Genomic DNA, 20,581 nt, shown 5'->3' with positions numbered 1-20,581 from the left:
TCCGAAATTTTGATGGGCCTTGACTTTTGTTCGAATGATGGGCAAATGGAACTTTTTGTTTGGCAAACGAACGGCATAAATTACTTTGAAAAACACAATTGGGGGTGCCAATGGAAATAAAATCATAGACTAGATTTTATTTCCATTAAGCAATATATTCTAAATTTATAGTTGTAGATGCTTGCCCATGACGGTGATACGTATGTAAATTAATGAGTTCTTTTAATTAAAAAATGTTTAATGTTAATTTATCTGTTTAGTTTAGCGCAGAAAATTATATGGTAGGTCCATTTAATTATTTATGTGATTAAATTTTAATTTTTCAAAATACGTAGTTGTTATCCATTCAGTCGCTCACGGCCCTTAGCGACCCTTTTGGCAAACTCCGTTCACAGTTTCTTATCCTGCTATCCTCAACTGGCTGAGTCATTCTGGTGTTCGTTTTGATGGTATCAAGCCAGTGAATTCTCTGGCGACCAGGCCTTCTCTTACCACTGATAAGGGTAAGAGTGGATTTTTCGAGTGACTGGCCACTCGAAAAATCCATGGTGATCCCTTGCAGTTTCCATATCTATTTTTGTTTGAGTGACTTATTGTACCTGTTGTCATCACTTTGGTCTTTTTTAACATTGAGGTGGAGGCCCATTTTTTTCACTTTCAACTTTGACCTTCGCTATGAGGAATCTCAGGTCATCCTCTGACTCTGCGAACAAGGTTGTGTCATCAGCATAACGAAGACTGTTGATGTTTCTGCTACCTATCTTTACCCCTACATTCAGGTCTTCTAAAGCGGATTTTCGCATGATCATTTTATGTAGATGTTGAAAAGACAGTGACAGAATACATTCTTGTCGGACATCCTTACAGATTTTGGCCAGTCTGTATAACCATGTGCTGCCTTCACTGTGGTTTCTTAATTGGTGTACAAAGACTTTATGAACTAATAATGTGCTGAGACACCACACCCTGTAAAGCTTTCCATAGTTTATCGTGATCCGTATAATCAAATGCCCAACTGTAGTCAATGAAGTATATGTGGATGTTCTGGAATTCATCGCTTTCTACACGATCCACGTCAAATTTGCGATTTGATCACGCGTATCTCATCCACGTCGGAAGCCTGCTTGAACGTCTGGAACTGCCGTTTCCATAATTGGTCAACCTTTCTTGTATGATCTTGAGATGTATCTTGCTTGCATGTGGGATAAGGGCTATTATGCGATTATTTGCGCAGTCACGAAAGTCATCTTTCTTTAGAATAGAGACAAACATTGATTTTCTTTCCAGTCCTGTGGCCCTTGTGCAGATTTCCATATTGCCTGACAAGAGCCATTGTGTGTTTAACAGATATTGGTTGTAGTAGCTCTACTGGAATGTTGTCTATGCCAGATGTTTTGTTTTTGGCTAGTAGTTTCATTGCTTTGATCTCTTCTGACTCCAGTTTGGGTAGCTCTAAATCTGGATTGCTGTCTCTTGCAGTGGTTCAGGCCCATGACTGCAACGTATATAGTTCTTTTGTATATATTTTCCACTTGTTTCTGATGACTGTTGGTCAATCAGCTTCTTCCCATACTTATCTTTTATGTTGCTTTCATGGCATGAACGGCGTTTTAGACTTCCTGATCTGTGAAGAGGCTCCTTGTGTGGCCTTTACTAAATTCTACTTCACATCGTTTGCATTGCTCATTCCAGTATGCTCCTTTGTCTATCCTTCTGCTCGTTGAAACTGCATTCAGTCGCTTTACTTCTTGTCTGTTATCAACTGCTTTTGCAGCCTTCTTGCTTGTGGTCTGTGATTTCAATGGTTTGCTCAGACAACCAATTATGACGTTTTTCTGTGATTTCCAGTTTGACGTGCTTCTGGGCAGCTTCAGTTATTGTGGACAAAATATCATTTTAAAGTTCTTCGGGTTGCTTCTCTGCTGTATGAAGCAACTCAAATCTGTCACCTCGAGAGTAGGAGGGACCTTGAAAGTGTCAAATTTTCGCAGTAATAATTATTAATTCGATCATAAATTATTTTATTTCGCACGCTATAATTTTTCGGAAAATTTGGGTCCCGGAAATATTCTACATCCCCGATATATTATAAAATACGTATAAGAAAAATTATATAAAGCTATTTAGATATATCGTAATTTCAAGTTCTTCTGTAAGACAGATTGTGGCACAATTTATGATTAATTTTAAGGTCACGAGTCATCGATCAAAGTATTAGCAATCGTAAACTTTAAAAAACAATTAAGATAATAAACTATTGATTAAAATTCGGCTAATACTTATACTTTTGGCAATTTTAAAATACTAAACTTTATTAAATTTTTCACTTTAATTTTGTCAAGATCCAAATCGTTAGAAAAGTTCTTTAACTTCCTCGGATCGACGAAAGTTAGAGAAATTCCGACATAGCATCTAATCAATGTAGTACTCTTACATCTATTCGACGAATAAAATATGTTAATCAAACAGCGGAAGGTTTTTTCATTTGATTAGTAAGATTTTATATCATTCATTTCGATAAATATCTCGTAGTAAGACTTTCATTATTTCTGGCGTAAGAGTCACGTAAGGAGTGTCAACTTAAATATCAGTCCGGGGAGAAAGAGAGATCTTTCCGGTACGGCAGGAGTGCACACCAGTTTCGGCACTGAAATAATCTATTCACAAGTTTGCAGAGAAAGTTCATGTATTTTGCCGCACTGTAGTTCCACCCCTCGCGCCGCCATTACGAAACTGCAAGAACCGAAAACTATACAATTGAGAATATAATTGATTTTGAAATTACTAATAAAAATTCGTTCATAACACTCACTTTGTTAGTAATTGTAAGAATTTTTAATTTTAAATTATTCCTCGCAGTCAATAATCCTATCTCCTTTGTCGAGAGGTATAAAAAACGATTTCAATCTCTGAATTTTAGGAATTAGCTCAATGGGAGATCGACGAAGCGACGTCTCAAAGTTACCGCACTATCCAGAGTTGAACAGAAATTCATTGATGGAGATGTTCTTTCTAGTCGTCATTATATTCCGAAGTATACCAGGAAGTAATATATAATCAAATCAAATAATCAAAAGAAAAAAAGAAAATCAATCAGAAAAATCCCAGGTACTGGTACAATTCCACCAGCATTGAAGGAAGTCAAACAGCTCCCCTTTACCATTTATATATCTTAAATTAAACTAATCCGAACAGATATTACCTTTAGAAAGATCGATATATTTAAAACTATCTTAAATATGGAAAATTCCAGATCGTCTTTCTTAATTTATTTTATCACGTTAGAATAATTTCCGTTTACTCTTCTCCAATTAATTAACCACTTATACTCTAATTTTTAAAAAAATTTGCAAATTTCAGTTAGTTACGCTTTTAAAATTTTATTTTAAACTGCAAGTACCAAAAGCGCAAGCCCGATTCGCTTGTTTTTTCGAAGTACGAACGCTTACGAAAAGAGAATAATAGAAAAAAAGGAATGTGTTCTCTTTTCTATTCTGACAAAATAAGAATCGGCCTTAACGCAATAAAGCAGGTTTTTTGTATCGATTTCAGCAATCTTGTCCCTATACTTTACGGTCAGAGATCATTTATACATTACGTTAAATCGTCTTAAATCTGTTCCTTTCGGTTATTTTAGCGCCGGAACCGGCGTACTCTGATATCACGTCAGAAAGATCTCTTTTGCCCCCGGACGGAAGTTTAATCGGGCACCCCATATACGAAAAGAAAAAATTTTCTTATATGGGGTGTCCGCTTAGATCCATGTAATTTTCAAATATATAATTATTTAATTTAAAATATACTCTCTCCATGTCAAATCAGTAATCTGTACTGTACAGTACATTTTACTTCTCCTTGTTAACAAGCTCCCGTACATCATACTTTTCCTGTTAGCAGCCGGTCATCTAACTTCTTTCAGGGGAAAATTTTTGAATTGACATAACTTCCAGTTTCATCGGAAGTTCGTTTATAGTTAATCGGGGCCTCGTGTCCCTAAGCTTCCCATATCTGGTCTCGTCATTCATCTATTTAATTCCGTACATTGTTGGACTGCAATTTTTTAAAATGGCAGTCCAACAATGTCGTACGTCGAATATCTATTCTTCTAACATTGTTATACATTGTAAAAATACAAAATAATTTAGTTTAATAATCGAAATAAACATTTTCATGTTATCGATCTAAAACGGTGAAATAATTCTGTATAAAAGTTGAATATTGTTTGGTGCGGTTATAAAATACAAAACTAAAAAATTTCGGTTTCCAACAAACGAATTTCTTTTGTTTTAACACACAATAATAATAAATTCAATAGTATTAATTTTTATCTTAATTTATCCATAGCGCCCTCAAAAGAACAGTAAACGAGAGTAAATTTTTTAACTTGATAAATAATTTTCTTGTTTTTTATAATGAATATTTGTAACCGTAATTATTATTTTTTCATTTGCTGCCAAATTTATCCTCGAGCCTTTCTCCTCCAAAGAAGCTAGGGCGACGGGTCGGAAATGCCGAGAGACACTAGACACATTTTTCGTACTCGACTCGGTATAAAATAAAACTTGAAAGAGTAATGACGATTACGAATTATAAGTCATATTACCATTTGAATTCGATAATTAATAAATAAATAACAATTTTTAATAATAAAACTATTCTATAATTTACTTTATTTTTTTTAAAATGGTAGTTTTTCCAAATCAATTATTTCCGGTTTAGGTTTTTTACCACCGGAAACTTCGGCTTCGTTCGATAATGTTGATGCGTTTCGTTTGAATGATGGAAAGTCCAGTGTAATTTTAAATTTATCATCCTTTAGTAAATTTGCTTTCACACCTAGATAGAGAAAAAGAAAATTAAATAACTTTTAATAGCTATAAACTGTACTATTTTTAATAAATTATTCGTTAAATTTTTACCGAATTACATAACTAATTTTAATTGCATTAGTATAATTTTCGTAAAATTTAAACTAAATTATTCCCAAAATGGACATAAATTCGATTAAACCAAATTAGAGAGGTAAATTATAAATAATTAGATAAAATAATAAAAACAGAATTGGAAATTCAACCTTTAATAAATTAATACTAATACCTCTTTTGTAAAAAGTTAGCACAAAATTATGAAATTTGCAAAGTACCTAGGAATATAGCAGTGGAAAAATACTCAAATACATTGCTGGCTATTAAAATTGGTACATCATGAAAGCAGCACGCGACAAACTCGAAATCTGCATGAAAGGTAAAACATGCTGGGTGCTGTATACCTCAAGATTACCTGTCAATTTAATCATGTCTTCCTCCTAATATACTGTATGTGTATAATAAATATGATTCTGCTACTTACTTTCCTTCATGGTATACCAAGTTTATGCCATGAAGGAAAGCAAATAGTAGTGTACGAGATTTCTCAACAAAAGACAACTGTGAAAAATTTTTAAATGTCCCATTTATAAGCATTTGGAATTTATAAGCATTTATAAGCATTTGGCATCTGTCATTGGGAAGAAAACAAGAAAATTTTCAACATTTTATTCTTGCAATAAAATAGTAACTTTTATAGACTATGTAAAACTTAAGATGTAAAAAAAATCCAAAATTGTCATCTATTTTTATCGCTCGCATTATGCGATGGCATCTATAACTAATTCCTCAATTTTAAGGGACACTCTTTTAATGTCTCAATTTCTATTCTTTGTCCAAGATTTCACTCACTCCAGTTCTTCAAATGTTTATTTTACCAAGAAATCATCTACATTTAATTCTTTTCTTTTCTTTTCTGTTTAACTTCATTACATCAATTTTTCCTTTGACACTAAATGTTTACATTTCCAAGACTTTTTTATAACAGATTTAAGAACCTTCAGTAATGATTGTCAAAACATGTTTGACAATCATTACTGCAATTGTGCAGGTAGCATGATAATGTCAACTGACATTTCAATCATAAAGTTAGGTTTTCAATATAAAATTTTATTTTTTTTAAGTTTTAATTATTTTAATATCACATTTTAACTGTTTTGCATAGTAAAAAGTAACTTTTACAAAGCTAATAGCGAGGTTGTGGCCTGAAAGAGTCAAATTTTTCACAATTTCAATACTTTCCTGGCTGTTATGTACACATAACAGCCAGGAAAGAAAAAACTTAAAATTATTTCATTTCAATCATTATGACTGTGTTGTTTTGAATATTAAAAACAAAAATTTAGTTTAATAATTCATTATGTGAAAATTAAACTATTATATATATTATATTTAGAGTTTGTATATAAATTTATATACCTTTATTAATATAACTTATTGTAGAATACGGTGTGAAATGAAAGTCTTCCTTCAAATAACCTTCTAAAAGTAAATATATTACAACCCGTTCGCAGATGTCACGAGACAGTGTAACCGACTGTACATTTGAAGGTCGTAGTTTAGAAGGGCCTTTTCCACACCATGCATCTATTAGTTTTAAAGCTGTCAATTTCTCATCTTGAGCTTTAGCATGATCAATAATTTTATATAACGAGAAACAATATTTTGTGATATCTTTTTCCTGACCTAAAATTACAAAATTTTAATAAAACATTTATTCCTATATAAGCCTATAAAATGAAAGTAAGAAATGAAATATAAATATTAACTATTTTTATAATAAAACATTAATATCAATTTCTATTGATATTGATGTTTGTTAAATTCTAAAAACATATATAAACTCTGTGGCATGACAGATCACAGAGAAAAACATTTTGTGAGTGGCAACTCATGTTCCCTGACATGTCATATAAAAAGCTACAAGATAATACAATAATGAAAGAAAAATAACAACATGAAATATACACTTATTGTTGCAAGTGCACTTGCACACAGTCTACAGAAGGTATTTGAAGTGCCCATCTTGATCCTTGGTACATTTTACGACACCATTATAACAGTTACTGTCAGACATAATCAAACATAAAAGGTGTTTATCAAGTTAGGACAAAAGCAGCATATAAGATGTGTCCCATAAATATAAAAGCACTAATAGATTTCCATATAAAGTCAATCATTCATACAGAAAAATTTTCCATATCCTATTTATTTTTAGTTTATTTAAACCTTAAAAATATATATTTAAAAAATAATAATAATTTATTAATTAAAACAAAAAACAATTTTAAACAAATAGCTTAAAGTTCACTGTCCCAAAAATATAAAGGCAGATAGATATTAAGATAGAAGTAGTCAAAAATAATCCTGCAGAAACTACCAGAAATGTCTATTTGGTTACAATCACTAATTTAGCAATGGGCCAAGGCAAACTCTTAAAGGACTTAGTGAATGATGAAATTCTTGCTCTTAGAGATGAAAATTACTCTGAAAGAGCAATTGCTAAAAAATTAAATCAGTCATCCATTGTATTCGACAACTTTATTAAACTTGGAGATCAATATGGTCAAAAGAAATCAACAGGAAACCTTTCAAAGCTTATAAATAAAGTAAAACAAGCCATTGTTTACCAGATTTCCAGCAACAAAACATCAATTCGGAAGTAACAGCAACAGCCAAATGTTTTGTTGGCAACTTATATATAAGTCAAGAAAACTTCCCCATCACTAAAACACACTGACAAGGAGAAATGTTTACTCTGAGCCAAGGGAAAAAATGAGCTGGATGGACATGTAGAAGCAAATCATCTGGAGTGACAAGAAAAAATATTATTGGAACCATTAATGGCATGATTTGAGAAGGGAGGAATTATGGTGTGTTTTTAGTTGGCAAGGAAAGACTCCACTTGCTTTTTTTTACAAGGGCATACAGAAGCAAATGATTATCAAAACATGTTGGCAAGCAATCTCTTGCCTTTTGCAGACCCTATTGTTGAAATTGATGGTTCTTTCAACAGGACATATGACTGGTTTTTAGCTAATGGAATGTGTATTATTGATTGGCCAGCTGTATCTCCTGATCTTAATCCAATCTTTGGGGAATTTTGGCTAGAGCTGTATATGCAAATGAGCAGCAATATAATAGTGTGGAGTAACTAAAACAAGTCATAAATCCTCACTGGGAAGAATGTTTATTAAAGCATTCAATAATTTATTTCCAATCAATAAGCACATTTGTCCTCCAAAAACTCATACAACTAATGCCAGACCACATTTACAAAGTTATTTTAATCAAAAGCAGCTTCATTGGTTATTATGTTATTGTTAATTATAATTTATTAGCATGTCATCACAGGTATCCCTCATATAACATGGTAGTTATGTTCCGAAAAAGTGCCATATTATGCAAATCCATGCTATAAGAAACAAAGAATTAGTGCAAAACATAGAGTTAGGTTCCAAAAGTTAACAAAAGTATATTATTCTTTTTTATTACAAAGAAAAATATGTTTATTAAAGCATTCAATAATTTATTTCCAATCAATAATTAACTAACAATCACAATTAAAAATACTGTATTATGCATTAATATTAATTTTAGTTAAATGAGGGGCATTTTCCTTTTACAAAATATTATCATCATCTCAGCTGTTTTGTTGATCTTAATCAGAAATATCTGCAACTTTTTAATTTTTTAAACCTTTTATCATAAAAAGTTTTTTATGGATGATAAAATAAAAATAAAAACATTTTATTAATCAAAAATTTGTTCAAGCAAGTTGGATTTGTTCAGTTAAATAGCAAGTGATTTATTTTTTTCCAAAATTTGTGTTTGAATACCGAATTGCTTGAGTTGGGAGCAGTTCAAGTACCAAGATACCACTGTATTTTGTTTGTCATTTTTATGAATGATTATTTACTTATGGTTAAAAAAGTTTAACAACACTTACCAAAAAATGTTTAAATAAACTTTACTAAATACAAAGATTAATCTATAAAAACAAAACACAGTGGGTCTTAAAGTCTAAAATCTGAAAGCAACAACATTGATACATGGTTGATAGGAAAGTTAAGACAAGAAGAAAACTGTACTGTCAGTTTTATTAAAGTAAACCTGAAGAAAGGCATAAAATAAATTGAAAATTTGAATATTCTAAAATCCAAGGGCAAATTTGACACAACATACACTTGAATAAAAAAATATCAAATAATGGAATTTGTGCTTAAAAATTGTGAAATTTTATAGAGAGAATTTCCCAAATTCTTGAACCATGTTAGAGTCATGTTGAAAAATGTTGTGTTGTACAAGGGATACACCTATAATTATTTCAGTTAATTTTGCTATATGCCTATATATTTTTTGGACAGTCAAACTGATTAAAATTATTGGTTATTCTTTTCTATCTCAATAAATAATTATTGTTTTTTAAATGTGCATTTGTGAAAGTTCAACCAAGCCAAAAATAAATTATTTTTGCAAAGTTTTCAGTATGAATGGATTCATACAGAAATTTATTAGTGCCTTTATATTTTTGGGATGCACCTTATTCACACAATCAATTTCTCCATGGTGTCAACCAGAGTGGCATATATGACATTACTCACATGTCTCCAAAGAATGAAATCAAGACTTGTTACAAATTTATGGCATCTCATTCACCATGCACCATATGCTTTTGAAAGTGGTTGTGTAGCTCCAAAACTATGCTTCAAAGTGCACGAAATGATTGTCTCTGCGAGACCTATTGTGCCACAGAGTTTGTCACATAGGCCTTGACTCACCCTGTATAAAAATTTAAAATTCAGATTTTGCCAAATATGCAAAACTAATAAAATTTTAAATTCTACTTCTTTTAGAATCATTTAAAAATACCTGTATTTGTTGATCTGCAATGATCACACATTTTATTACAATCTAAATTATTCCATCTCTCTCCAAAATGCTCTGCAATAATTGCTCTTCTACACCTTTAATAAAATAAGTAACAAATTTAATTAACTAAAGAAAAATCGAGGTTTGATCTAACTATAGGCTAATGATAAAATTTTCTGAAATACTATATATTAAAGCTATTATATTATTAAAGCAATATACCAACCAAAGCTGAATTATCAGGCTAGAAACAGCTATAATAATAATAATAATAATAATAATAATAATAATAATAATTTATAAAATAATTTGGTACTGGAGTTAGGCATTAGGTGCCATCTCTTGCTAAATTTAATAATTATAATTTTAAATAATTTAGAATTAACTGGAAGAAAAGAATTGGCCCGGAGCAGGACTCGAATCCGCAACTCCTGCTTACTGTGCAGATGTGTTGCCAGTTACGGTACCCGGACTTCGGTCCAATCTCCTCTTCCAGTATACATATAAGTTTAAGATATAACCATCGACAGTTATTACGGTGCCGACTGGGGACGCAATCGTGCCTTGGCCAGAAACCTCCACTCAACGCACTCAGTCAGCCATCGCAACCTAAGCAAGGTACATATACCAATATACACACCAATATAATATACCACATCTTAATATCGGGTTTTGATTGGTGCGTATATTTGTATATCTATACCTTGCCAGGGTTGTGATGGCCGACTGAGTGCCTTGAGTGGAGGTTTCTGGCCAAGGGTGTGATTGCATCCCCAGTTAGCACCATAATAACTGTCGATGGTTATATCTTAAATTTATATGTACTGGAAGACAGACAGACAGACAGACAAAATAAACTTTATTTCTCCCGACACCGCTAGGCACAGTCGGGGTAGAAATACATGGAATACATTAGTGTTACATTTTGAGCAAAAGAAGCGACAATGTGAATGATAATGAAATAAAAAACAAAAATGCGAAAATATACATCAACTAAAAAAAACATGTCAGTAAATGAGTCAATGTTTTTGACAATTATAATGACCGTAAAACAGCCTAAACAGAATCCGCGTATAAACAGAGGACCAGGTGACAAACACTGAACAGATCTTATGCAGCAACTTACTCACAGTAAGTATATAGGAGCTCCTGAGCTCAGATAAAACAGATGAAATGTCCCGTAAAACGTAGGCCAGAATGAGGGCACAGCGCAGATTTGTGCAGCAACCAACACAAAAGAACATAGTAGGCTAGTAGAAGATCATGAAAGGTCTTTGGCGATACAATAAAGCTAAAACAGTAAAACAACAATTAGTGTATTAATGTTCTGATGAAGTAAAGTTTAACCATTCTTTGAAAAAGAAAATAGTACTTTTTGCTTGACACAAGGTGTTCTGGCTTACATGGCCAACTCAGGTTGTCTTCTTCTATGTAGATCTTGAGTTCGCGTCTTATATCTTCCAATATCGGGCACGATAACAGATAATGTTTAACCCCGTCACGCACCCCACAGATAGGGCAACAGTCAGTGTCACTATGCCGAAACCTATACAGGTAGACGTTAAATTTTCCGTGCTCTGTAAGCAGTTGAGAACTGCGGTGTTCAGGGTGAAGCCACTTCCACTTGAGCCGTCTTTCGACGTCTGGGAAGAATTGTCGAGTGATATGCGATTCCAGAGTTCGCTCCCATTCTTCTTGCCATCTGGCAACAGTCTGATGCCACAGGAGTTCTTTTAGTCTTGAAACCGGGAGTTGATTGTATGCCGGAATAATGTCCGTGAGCATGGTTGTTGTACGAGCAAGCATGTCTGCACGTTCGTTGCCCAGAGTGCCACAGTGCCCTTTAATCCATTTGATGTAAAATTTGTTACTAGACTGGTTGGCAGAAGACAAAGTCTCTCTTGCAATGGGATGAGTGGTATCCTTATTGGTTAGAACTTGGACAGTAGCCTTGCTATCCGAAAAAATAGAGATATTACAATTATTAAACTTTGTGTTACAGAATTCGATGGCTTTGTAAACAGCAAACACTTCAGCTTGGAACACTGAGCACTCTGGGTGTAAGAGGAAGATGTCATGGTGAATTTCATTGTTACATACATAAACCACAAATGCACAAGCGGTACCCTGATTGGTCTTAGACCCGTCAGTATAGACTTCAATTGTAGTCGAACAGTCCCGGGATCCAAGGCCTCTTCTGAGAGCAGGATGGGGCAAGTCCGCAAAAGAACTGTTTGTCTCATAGCAGGACGCATCAAATGTGGTATCTGAAATGTTGATGCACTTACCACGGGAGAGAAGAAACCTTCCCGTGCAGTATTGGATTTGTTGAAGGATAGGTGGCTTTCCGGCAAGAATAGGTAAGGCGACATTGAAGACTGTACAGTAACACCGTGTCAAGCGCAAGAGCGCAAGGCGCTGAGCTGATCTGAGTCGGCGGTGGTTGTGTGAATGAAAGGCCGCCTCGCCCCAGACAGCCGAAGCATAGCAGATAATAGGAACGAAAACACAGTCATAAATTGCATTGACAGCCTCGTATCCCAGTCCCCAACTGTTTCTGGCGACACGAAGAAGATTGTTGAAGATAAGATTTGTCCGCTTAGTAATATACGCAATGTGCTGTTTCCATGTGAGCTTGTTATCGAAGACCACTCCAAGAAAAGCAAGATGATCCACTATCTTAATCGAGGTGTTTCCAAAGCGAACACAGGGAACCCGCCGGTATAAACTCGTTGATCTAAGGGCTGAAAAAACAATACCCTTCGTTTTGGCAGTGTTAAAGATTAGTTTGTTGTTAACTCCCCACTCATTTACTTTTATAAGAATGTCATTGGCGATAGTCTCAATCATGCGCCTGGATCTGGCCGGAAAAATGAGAAAAACATCGTCAGCATAAGCAAAAACTCGACACTGATGCCCAAAGTCCAAACGGAGAAAAGTGTCAAAATGTACTGGAAGAGGAGATTGGACCGAAGGTCCGGGTAGCATAACTGGCAATACATCTACATGGTAAGCAGGAGTTGCAGGTTCAAGTCCTGCTTTGGGCCGATTCTTTTCTTCCAGTTTAATCTAAATAAATTAATTAAATATTATAATTATTAATTCTAATACGAGATGTCGCCTAATGCCACATTCTAGTGCCAAATTCATTTCTAATTTATAATCATTATATCCAAATTAAGCCTGATCATTTGCGGCAGTTGTGGGTGTATATTAAACAGAAAACACTTTCATACATGAATAAATTATTGTTAATAGATTTTTTTTATGTATTATAAACTCATATTATTTATTATTTTTTTATATTTTAAATATTCATACCTTTTTAGATCTAAACAATAAGCAACCATTGCATAAAGATTTTCTAATCCAGTCTGCTCTGTAAAAACCATTGTACTTTGTCGAAAAATATCAGAGAACCCATAAAATAAGATACAACTTGCTGATGAATCATCTCTTCCTAATGAATATAATATTATACAAACTTAATAAAATTATCTGTTATAATTTACCACTATATTTAATAAATTATTATTCAATAATTAATTAATATATAATCATATATAAAATGTAGCAATTTTCCTAAAAGATTGTGCAGAGAAGTTGCTACAAATTATTTCAAATACCAATATTTTGTAACTTGTGAAGTGCCATTCATTTTTTACAGCATAGAGAATGTAACTGATATCTATTAACTATTGATTAAACCAGATGATAACAACTGTCAGCTAGAAATATGCAATAATTGTAATGACAGAATAATTAATTTAATATCAATGTAAAGATAATTATACAGGAAAATTATACTTATCCAAGATTAATTATACTTAAAATTAATTTTGAAGGTAAGATTTGTTGATGTTTCAAGATAACACAAACAAATTGATACTTATATCTTTGTGAAATCTGTGTTGACATTTTTCTACATACAAAAAATTCTATATACAATCAAAAACCATTATTACATTATTAGTTTATGCAAAGTCTACATTAATGGAAAAGTAGATTTGTATAGACAAAAGAGGATAATACAAAGTACCAATATTTTAAGTTCCTTTGACTTTATTAATGGGGGTTAACTGTACAAACACCTTCCAATGTGTTGCTAGCTTAATTTTGATTTTTATAGAATAAATAGAGACAATAAATGTAATAAAATATCAATAAAAATGCAATAATAAGGATATTATATTTCTTTATATTATAAATATAATTTTCCCAATTATACAAATAAATATAGATATAGAGTCAGAGTTAAATTATTCTAAACTTTTGGAACTATCATAATGTGCCAACCCTAAAAAATGACAATAACTAGGTGAAATAAAAAGTCATAAAAAACTAAATAAGGGGATATTTAACCACATCTTTTAGCTATATTTTAATCTAAAAATATGAATTTCTAAATAAACTGTTAAAGAATTATAATTTTTTACTTAAGAAAATGATGTTCAAAAAATCTAGAATACTTGAAATTACATACAAAAAGTATAAAATATTTTATTCTTTTTAGCATACTACCAATAAGTGTTTGACATTGTTCAAGACTAATTTCAGACTAAATTTTTATAAGTTTTTCTTTTAAATGTTGTTTATTGGTTAGGTTAGATCCTTGCAGTCAGTTTTTACAAATGAACCAAATATTTTAAACTGAGGACAGTCTAGTGAGTTTCCAAGCCAATCCAAGAGCTTTATTTTTTAGATGTAAACCATTATTTGGTTTTTTTGTATGTTTGACCTTTAACTCCATCATGTTGAAAAATTACATTAACTTGAAAATAATCTTCCAATATTAGGATGAAGAAATATTCTAAAAATCACCATTTACGGTCTCATTAAGAAATCACAATTTTGCAAGTCCATTATAGTCAAATGAATCCCACACCATAACTTTAGTGGAAAATTTAATGACTTATTGTAAACTATGTGGATTGTTGGTTTCACATTTCAAGAGTCGAACTTCCTCCATAATTTAAAAAAAAAATGCAAAATATACTTTTACCACTAAAAATGACTGCCATTGGTTGGGTGTAAAACTCATATTTTTTGATGCAGGTTAATCGGTTTTTCTCAGATGAGTTTCTGTTCTGGTTTGGCTGCTTTATAAACCATCTTCAAATAATTGTAAACCATTGTTCTTGAAATTGGTTTTCCCATCACAGATTTCAATTCTTGTGACATCTGTAAAACAAAACAGACATGCAAGCTTGCATGTCTGTTTTGTTTTGCAATTTTTCTAAGTGCTGACTTCTCTTGTCTCTGAAGTAAATTTTGGATGCCCAGAGTGTTTATCAACATTTGAACTTCCAGTTTAATTAAATGTTTGAATTATTTTTTTGCACTTTACTTTCCTCACTATTTCTTGTTGCTTAATATTTTCTTCACGAAAATCAATAATTTTGTCTCTCTGATTCAGGCTTAATTGTAGTTTATTGCGCATGGTGTTTACCCTGCTTTTGTGACAAATGCTAGATTGTAATTTATACAACACTACTTGTGATGTGATACAATTTACATAATTGCAGTAAATTACAAGCAGTATTACTTATAATCGGACAATATTTATTCAATTATCTTATATTATTGTGATGGTCCTGATTTTATACTTTATATAATTAATAAATAAAGCAAACTAATTGTATAATTCTAAAAAATGTATTAATTTTGTAAATGTAATAATTTTACAAAATCGTGTGAAAACAGACACCAAGAAGAGAGGAACCTATTTTTTGGCAGATTCACTTCCTTTCGGAGATGACACAGCTTCCTCGCGTGTGTTACCTGGAACCCATGGCAGAAATTCATCTATTGGATAATTATTGTAAAACATCCAAAAAAGGTTATGGAAAAAACCCAGGAGAAACCCCCTAATAAAAAGGAGGAGTTGATGAGTCAAGAGAGGACTTCCAGCTATCCTTGGTTGCTGTGTGTGTGTCACCACTTGTCCCCGCCACCGATCGCTGAATCAACCTACCTACCAAACTATTCTACTGAACTATCCTACCAAAAGCCTAAGGGAACGGTGTGGAACGCTGAACAAACGAACTATAAAGAACTTAACGTTGCCCGAACTTCTACGTCAGAAAGGTACTTATCCTCGCATGAAGTTAATGTAAACTCTCTCTCATGGTTTAGAGCCGCATAACAGTGTATTCTATCCTATGTCCAACATGTCCAATTTCCCTTAGTTAAGTCCCTATGTTGTACAGTACCACCTGTAAATTGTTGATATATAATAAACAGATATTTTATTTTGCAATAAATAGTGGAGTGTACTCCTTTCTGAGTTCTCTACTTCCGCCTCCATTCCGAATCTGGTAGCCTACAACGCAACCGCTCATGCGGAGAAAATACGAATTAAGCAACCACTTAGGTTTCTGTGTTTACCTAGAAGACACAGTGGTGTCAGTCCTGACGAATTAGTCATTGCTGTCTTCACTGACGCAATGTTGACCCTTTGGTCCCATGGTGTGAAAGCATAGGGGGCACCACTTTGTGCATTGTCACATTATTCTACCAGAACACTTTTTGAACACAATTTCAAATATTCTAAATTTTTTATCATCTATTCATTTAAGTAAAAACCTGACTCATTAACATTTTATTTAGAAATTAATATTTTTAGATGAAAATATAGCTAAAACACAAGACTAAATATTCCCTTCAATAGTTTTTTCCACAATTTTTTAATTTTATGTATTTATTGTCATTCAAGGGAATGACAATAAATATGTAAAATGTGTGCAAATTGTGACGGAGTTAAATTATTCTAAACTTTTTGAAGTGACTGCATAAACAAATTCAACTATTCAAACTGAGTATGCATAAATAAGCAATACAATAAAAACTAAAACCTTTAAACTTTCCAGCAAATCGTTTTTATAATATTAAAAACGATTTGCTGGAAAGTTTAAAGGTTTTAGTTTTTATTTTATCCATTTTGGTTTCAGTAAGAAAGTATTTTATTTTAATAAGCAATACACACAAAACCGATATTCAGAAAGAAACTACAAAACATTACATAAAATTGAATGTTTTCAACAGTCATTGTCAGACTAAAAGACCATCATGGTTTGAATGCAGATGTAAAAACAAAGTTCAAACAGAAGCCAGCCATCTTGAAAAAAAAAAAAAAAAGGATTATGAGGAAGGACAGGGATGAAAATTCAGATGGTGTGCAGGCTTCCTGTAAACTTCAGTTAACAGGAAGCCTGCACACGAAGCAGGAAGTTAACAGGAGTTAACGGGAAGCCTGATGTTCGTCCATTGGATAAAGTAAGCAAACTTCTTGTTCACTGTCCTGTTCCGAGTGGAGGTAGAGGCCAAAGGGTTTGATGTTGATTTTATGCATGAAATCTTGAATACGAGTGTTTTGCTGCCACAAGATAAGAATGTCATCAATGTAATGTGCATAAAGGAGAATATGATGATCAAAGGTGGGAAGAATGGAAGCCTCAAGTTGTCAAATGAGCAATTCACAAAGGGTGCCTGAGAGAGGGCTACCCATAGGCATACCCCTCTCAGGCACCTTTTTTGCTTTTGAGAGCATGACTTTTCTGAAAGGTAGTAAAGTCATGCCTTTGAAAGCAAAAAAAAGTGTGACATAAGAGATTAGTGAGCTCTAGGATGTTTAGGGTGTGCTTATCAGAGTCCTGAACATTACTAAGAAGTTACATAGAGAACAAAAGACGGATTCAATGTGGATGGAAGGCTAGAGAGACTGGAAGTCACATACCATAAAGTATACAGGGCCTTGGATTCTGAGGCATTCAATTAACTCCAGAGCATTAGTGACAGTTGGCTTCAATGCCCTAATTCGTCAAGTCAGGAATAAGAAACTCCAAACTATCACTCAGTATGCTAGACTGGGCTACTCTCCAAACACCACAGTGAAGATCTTTACTATAATCCGCTAAGATCTTTACGATAATCCATCTCGGGTTGGTTCTTACGACTTGAGAATGTCCTTACGTTGGTTCATAGAAAAGTACACCTCCACACTCAATCCAGCAAATATTTACAGTTTATTTACAAATAAAACAATTCAGAATATACAAGTTTAACAATATTACACACATGATACAACAAGGTATAGTGTCTCACGTAACAGCTGGTCCTATTGGGACAATCAGAGTCTGGGGAACTTTGGTCGGTTGGTGGAGATGGCTCAACAAGTACCATCCATCCCGTCTCAGCACTCACCCGTCCCTGAGTTCAATGCCTGAGGAGAATACTCTCTCTGCGCTCAGCGGGCTGTCCAAGTGTCTAAGACTACAGTACTATCCATCTCTCGCTCTTCTTCCCGTTCCTCTCGCCACTCTTACTATTTAAAGATTTCCTCGACGACAACTTACGACCAATCAGGGTCCTTCCTTTCCCCGGAAGCTTTCAAAAACGTCCGCTCTCCTCCCGATGAAACAGCTTACCATCACGTCCATTCCTTGTTTACATTTTTCTAGCCGACAAACATGTGGCAAACACATTGACGCGTACAGATGAATCCCATAAACGGAGACACTACACCCTTTGTCTTCCCGACCGTTTATAGACACAACGCCAGGTGGGACCAATTACCAAGGTCGTGTTGCTTTTAGACCTGCTCTGCTAAAAGCGGACCTTTACAACCACCAAAGGTCTAATTCATCGCCATCACAGCCAACAATCATATAAAGCTGTTACATAAGACAAAAGACTGGCTGCCCTGTACAAGATTGCCAGAAATAATAACTCAACACACTAAAAACGTTTTTATATCCCAGTACGAATATCTAAAGCTATTCGTACTGGGATATAAAAGTTTTCAACCAAAAAATAATAACTTCTGTTTAGCTTTCAGAAGTCCTTCAGTTTTCACTTTCCTCTGCAATGCTAAAGACCATGCAGGTATGCACCTCCACCCTGTATATACTATCCTCGTTGCAAATCACAAAGCCAACTGCAACTTAGAACACGAGTTCTACAGAGTGACCTTTAAACATTCACCTCAAAGAATATCAGATCTCCATCATTAAAGGGCTTGCCAACACAGCATTAGCAACCTTTGCCACTGACCCCAACACCAAAGTACCTTTTGACCGAGCATGCCTCTCCTACATAGCACCTCCCATAAAGAATGGCTTAGACATTTAGAACAGTTAGAAATTTACAAAGCCACAAGAAAAAATGCAGCTATAAGCATTACAGAAATAGACTCCTTCCCCCAGCATGGAAGTCATTCTCCAAGGTTTAATCTTACAACCCTCTTCCCTCATATCATCCTTCTTTTACCACATGGATGGCAATCACCTATCCTGAGTAATTCTTGTTTGAACTGTCTAACTAAAAGACCTTCGCAGTTTGAATGCAGAACATTTGCATTCAAACAGCAAAGGCCTTTTAGCCATCCATTCATCATGGATGAAAGCATTTGCTTTTACGTAGTATTTTGCAGTTTCTTGTGGATATTGGTTTCATGTGTAGTGCTGATATATAAATAATATTCAGGATAAAATTCTTTTGTGTTTAATTATAATTAAAGCTTTAAAATAAATTAATTTATAATTTCAATTTTTGATGATAATTTATGTTTAAAAAAATTATGTAGAATAAAGAAAAATAATTAAAATATATTAAAAATAACCATAAAAACTCCGCACAATTCAAAAACTACTTATAAAATATTTACTCCGTTAAAGCATTTTATAATTAGTTTCATATCAATATTAAAATGAATACCTGCTCTTCCACTTTCTTGATAATAATTTTCCATTGATTTTGGAATTGAATGATGTATAACAAAACGGACATCTGGTTTATCTATTCCCATACCAAAAGCAACAGTAGCTACAACAACTTGAATTTCATTTGAGACCCATTTATGATGAACTTTACTTCTAGTTTTGGCATCTAACTGAGCATGATAAGGCTGAGCTTTAATACCTCTTTTAGTAAGATGAGATGCAATTTCTTCACAATCTTTGACAGAAAAACAGTATATAATACCTGTTGAGATCACAATAATATTATTAGTATTTATTTCAAACATCAACTGTAATAATATTTGTATGATTGTCTCTGTCTCAACCAAAACAATTTTTGTAAAAACTTTGAAAATTTAACTTTAACTTCAATTTAAATTTTAAAATACATCGCAAACAAAACAGGGTTTTATTACACTGCTTATTGAAAACTATAGTGTAATAAAACTCTGTTTTTCTGGAAATTTATCTGTATTTTAGTCTTTTACAATATTTTTGCTTTTACATATGTGTATATATATAAGCAAATAACCAAAACTATAAATTGAGAAACAATTATTTTTTGACATTTTATTTAATTTAATAAAATGATTTTTTACACACATGCTTTTTGAATACTTCATACAAATTGTTTGCAGTTTCCTTAGATATTAAGAAACAGCTATAAAACTATTCTTTTGTAATTGTTTTTATTTTGTTTTCACAGTACTTCCTTTCTCTTAAAATTATTTTTATGAAAAAGATGTGCTTGAAAAGTTGTTTTAATTATTCTTATTTTCTCCTAAATCTGAAAATTTGTGAAGTAGGCAAAACATTTACATACTGTATTTACTCACATATAAGACAAGGTTTTATTCATTTTTCACTGCTTCAAAAACCTAGATCATCCTATAAGTGCAAGCAAAAGATTCTTTGCATTTTTGCAAAAATTTTTGTGAACCAAGTATAGTTCATGCTGCCATTATAGCAGGGTGCTATCAATGTCAAAGTAAATGTCACTTTCAAAGAGATTGTCTGAAAACAGCTTTGAGGAAAGGAATGACCAGTTGCTATTTCTGACTTGTTAAATACCAATCTACAGTCTATTTATGGTAAGTTGGCACCTAC

At 33.0% G+C, this 20,581-nt stretch overlaps 1 protein-coding gene across 2 annotated transcripts in view; it reads right to left on the bottom strand.

Annotated features, from left to right (window-relative positions):
- Window positions 1–4,653: 4,653 nt before the first annotated feature.
- The window catches only part of LOC136985292 (ATP-dependent DNA helicase Q1-like), a 52,019-nt gene continuing 36,091 nt past the window's right edge, over window positions 4,654–20,581 (bottom strand). For both annotated transcript variants that reach the window (XM_067282539.1, XM_067282540.1), the window contains 5 exons: window positions 19,452–19,718; window positions 13,059–13,197; window positions 9,738–9,832; window positions 6,285–6,551; window positions 4,654–4,836 (listed from right to left, as the gene is read on the bottom strand). In XM_067282539.1, the coding sequence (XP_067138640.1) occupies window positions 4,679–4,836; window positions 6,285–6,551; window positions 9,738–9,832; window positions 13,059–13,197; window positions 19,452–19,718 (926 nt within the window). In that variant the 3' untranslated portion in view covers window positions 4,654–4,678. The remainder of the gene's footprint in view (window positions 4,837–6,284; window positions 6,552–9,737; window positions 9,833–13,058; window positions 13,198–19,451; window positions 19,719–20,581) is intronic.

This window comes from Centruroides vittatus, unplaced genomic scaffold (genome assembly GCF_030686945.1).
Source record: "Centruroides vittatus isolate TY-2023 unplaced genomic scaffold, ASM3068694v2 contig_958, whole genome shotgun sequence".
In the NCBI taxonomy this organism is placed as follows: Eukaryota; Metazoa; Arthropoda; class Arachnida; order Scorpiones; family Buthidae; genus Centruroides; species Centruroides vittatus.
This window is presented reverse-complemented; position numbering and strand designations above follow the sequence as displayed.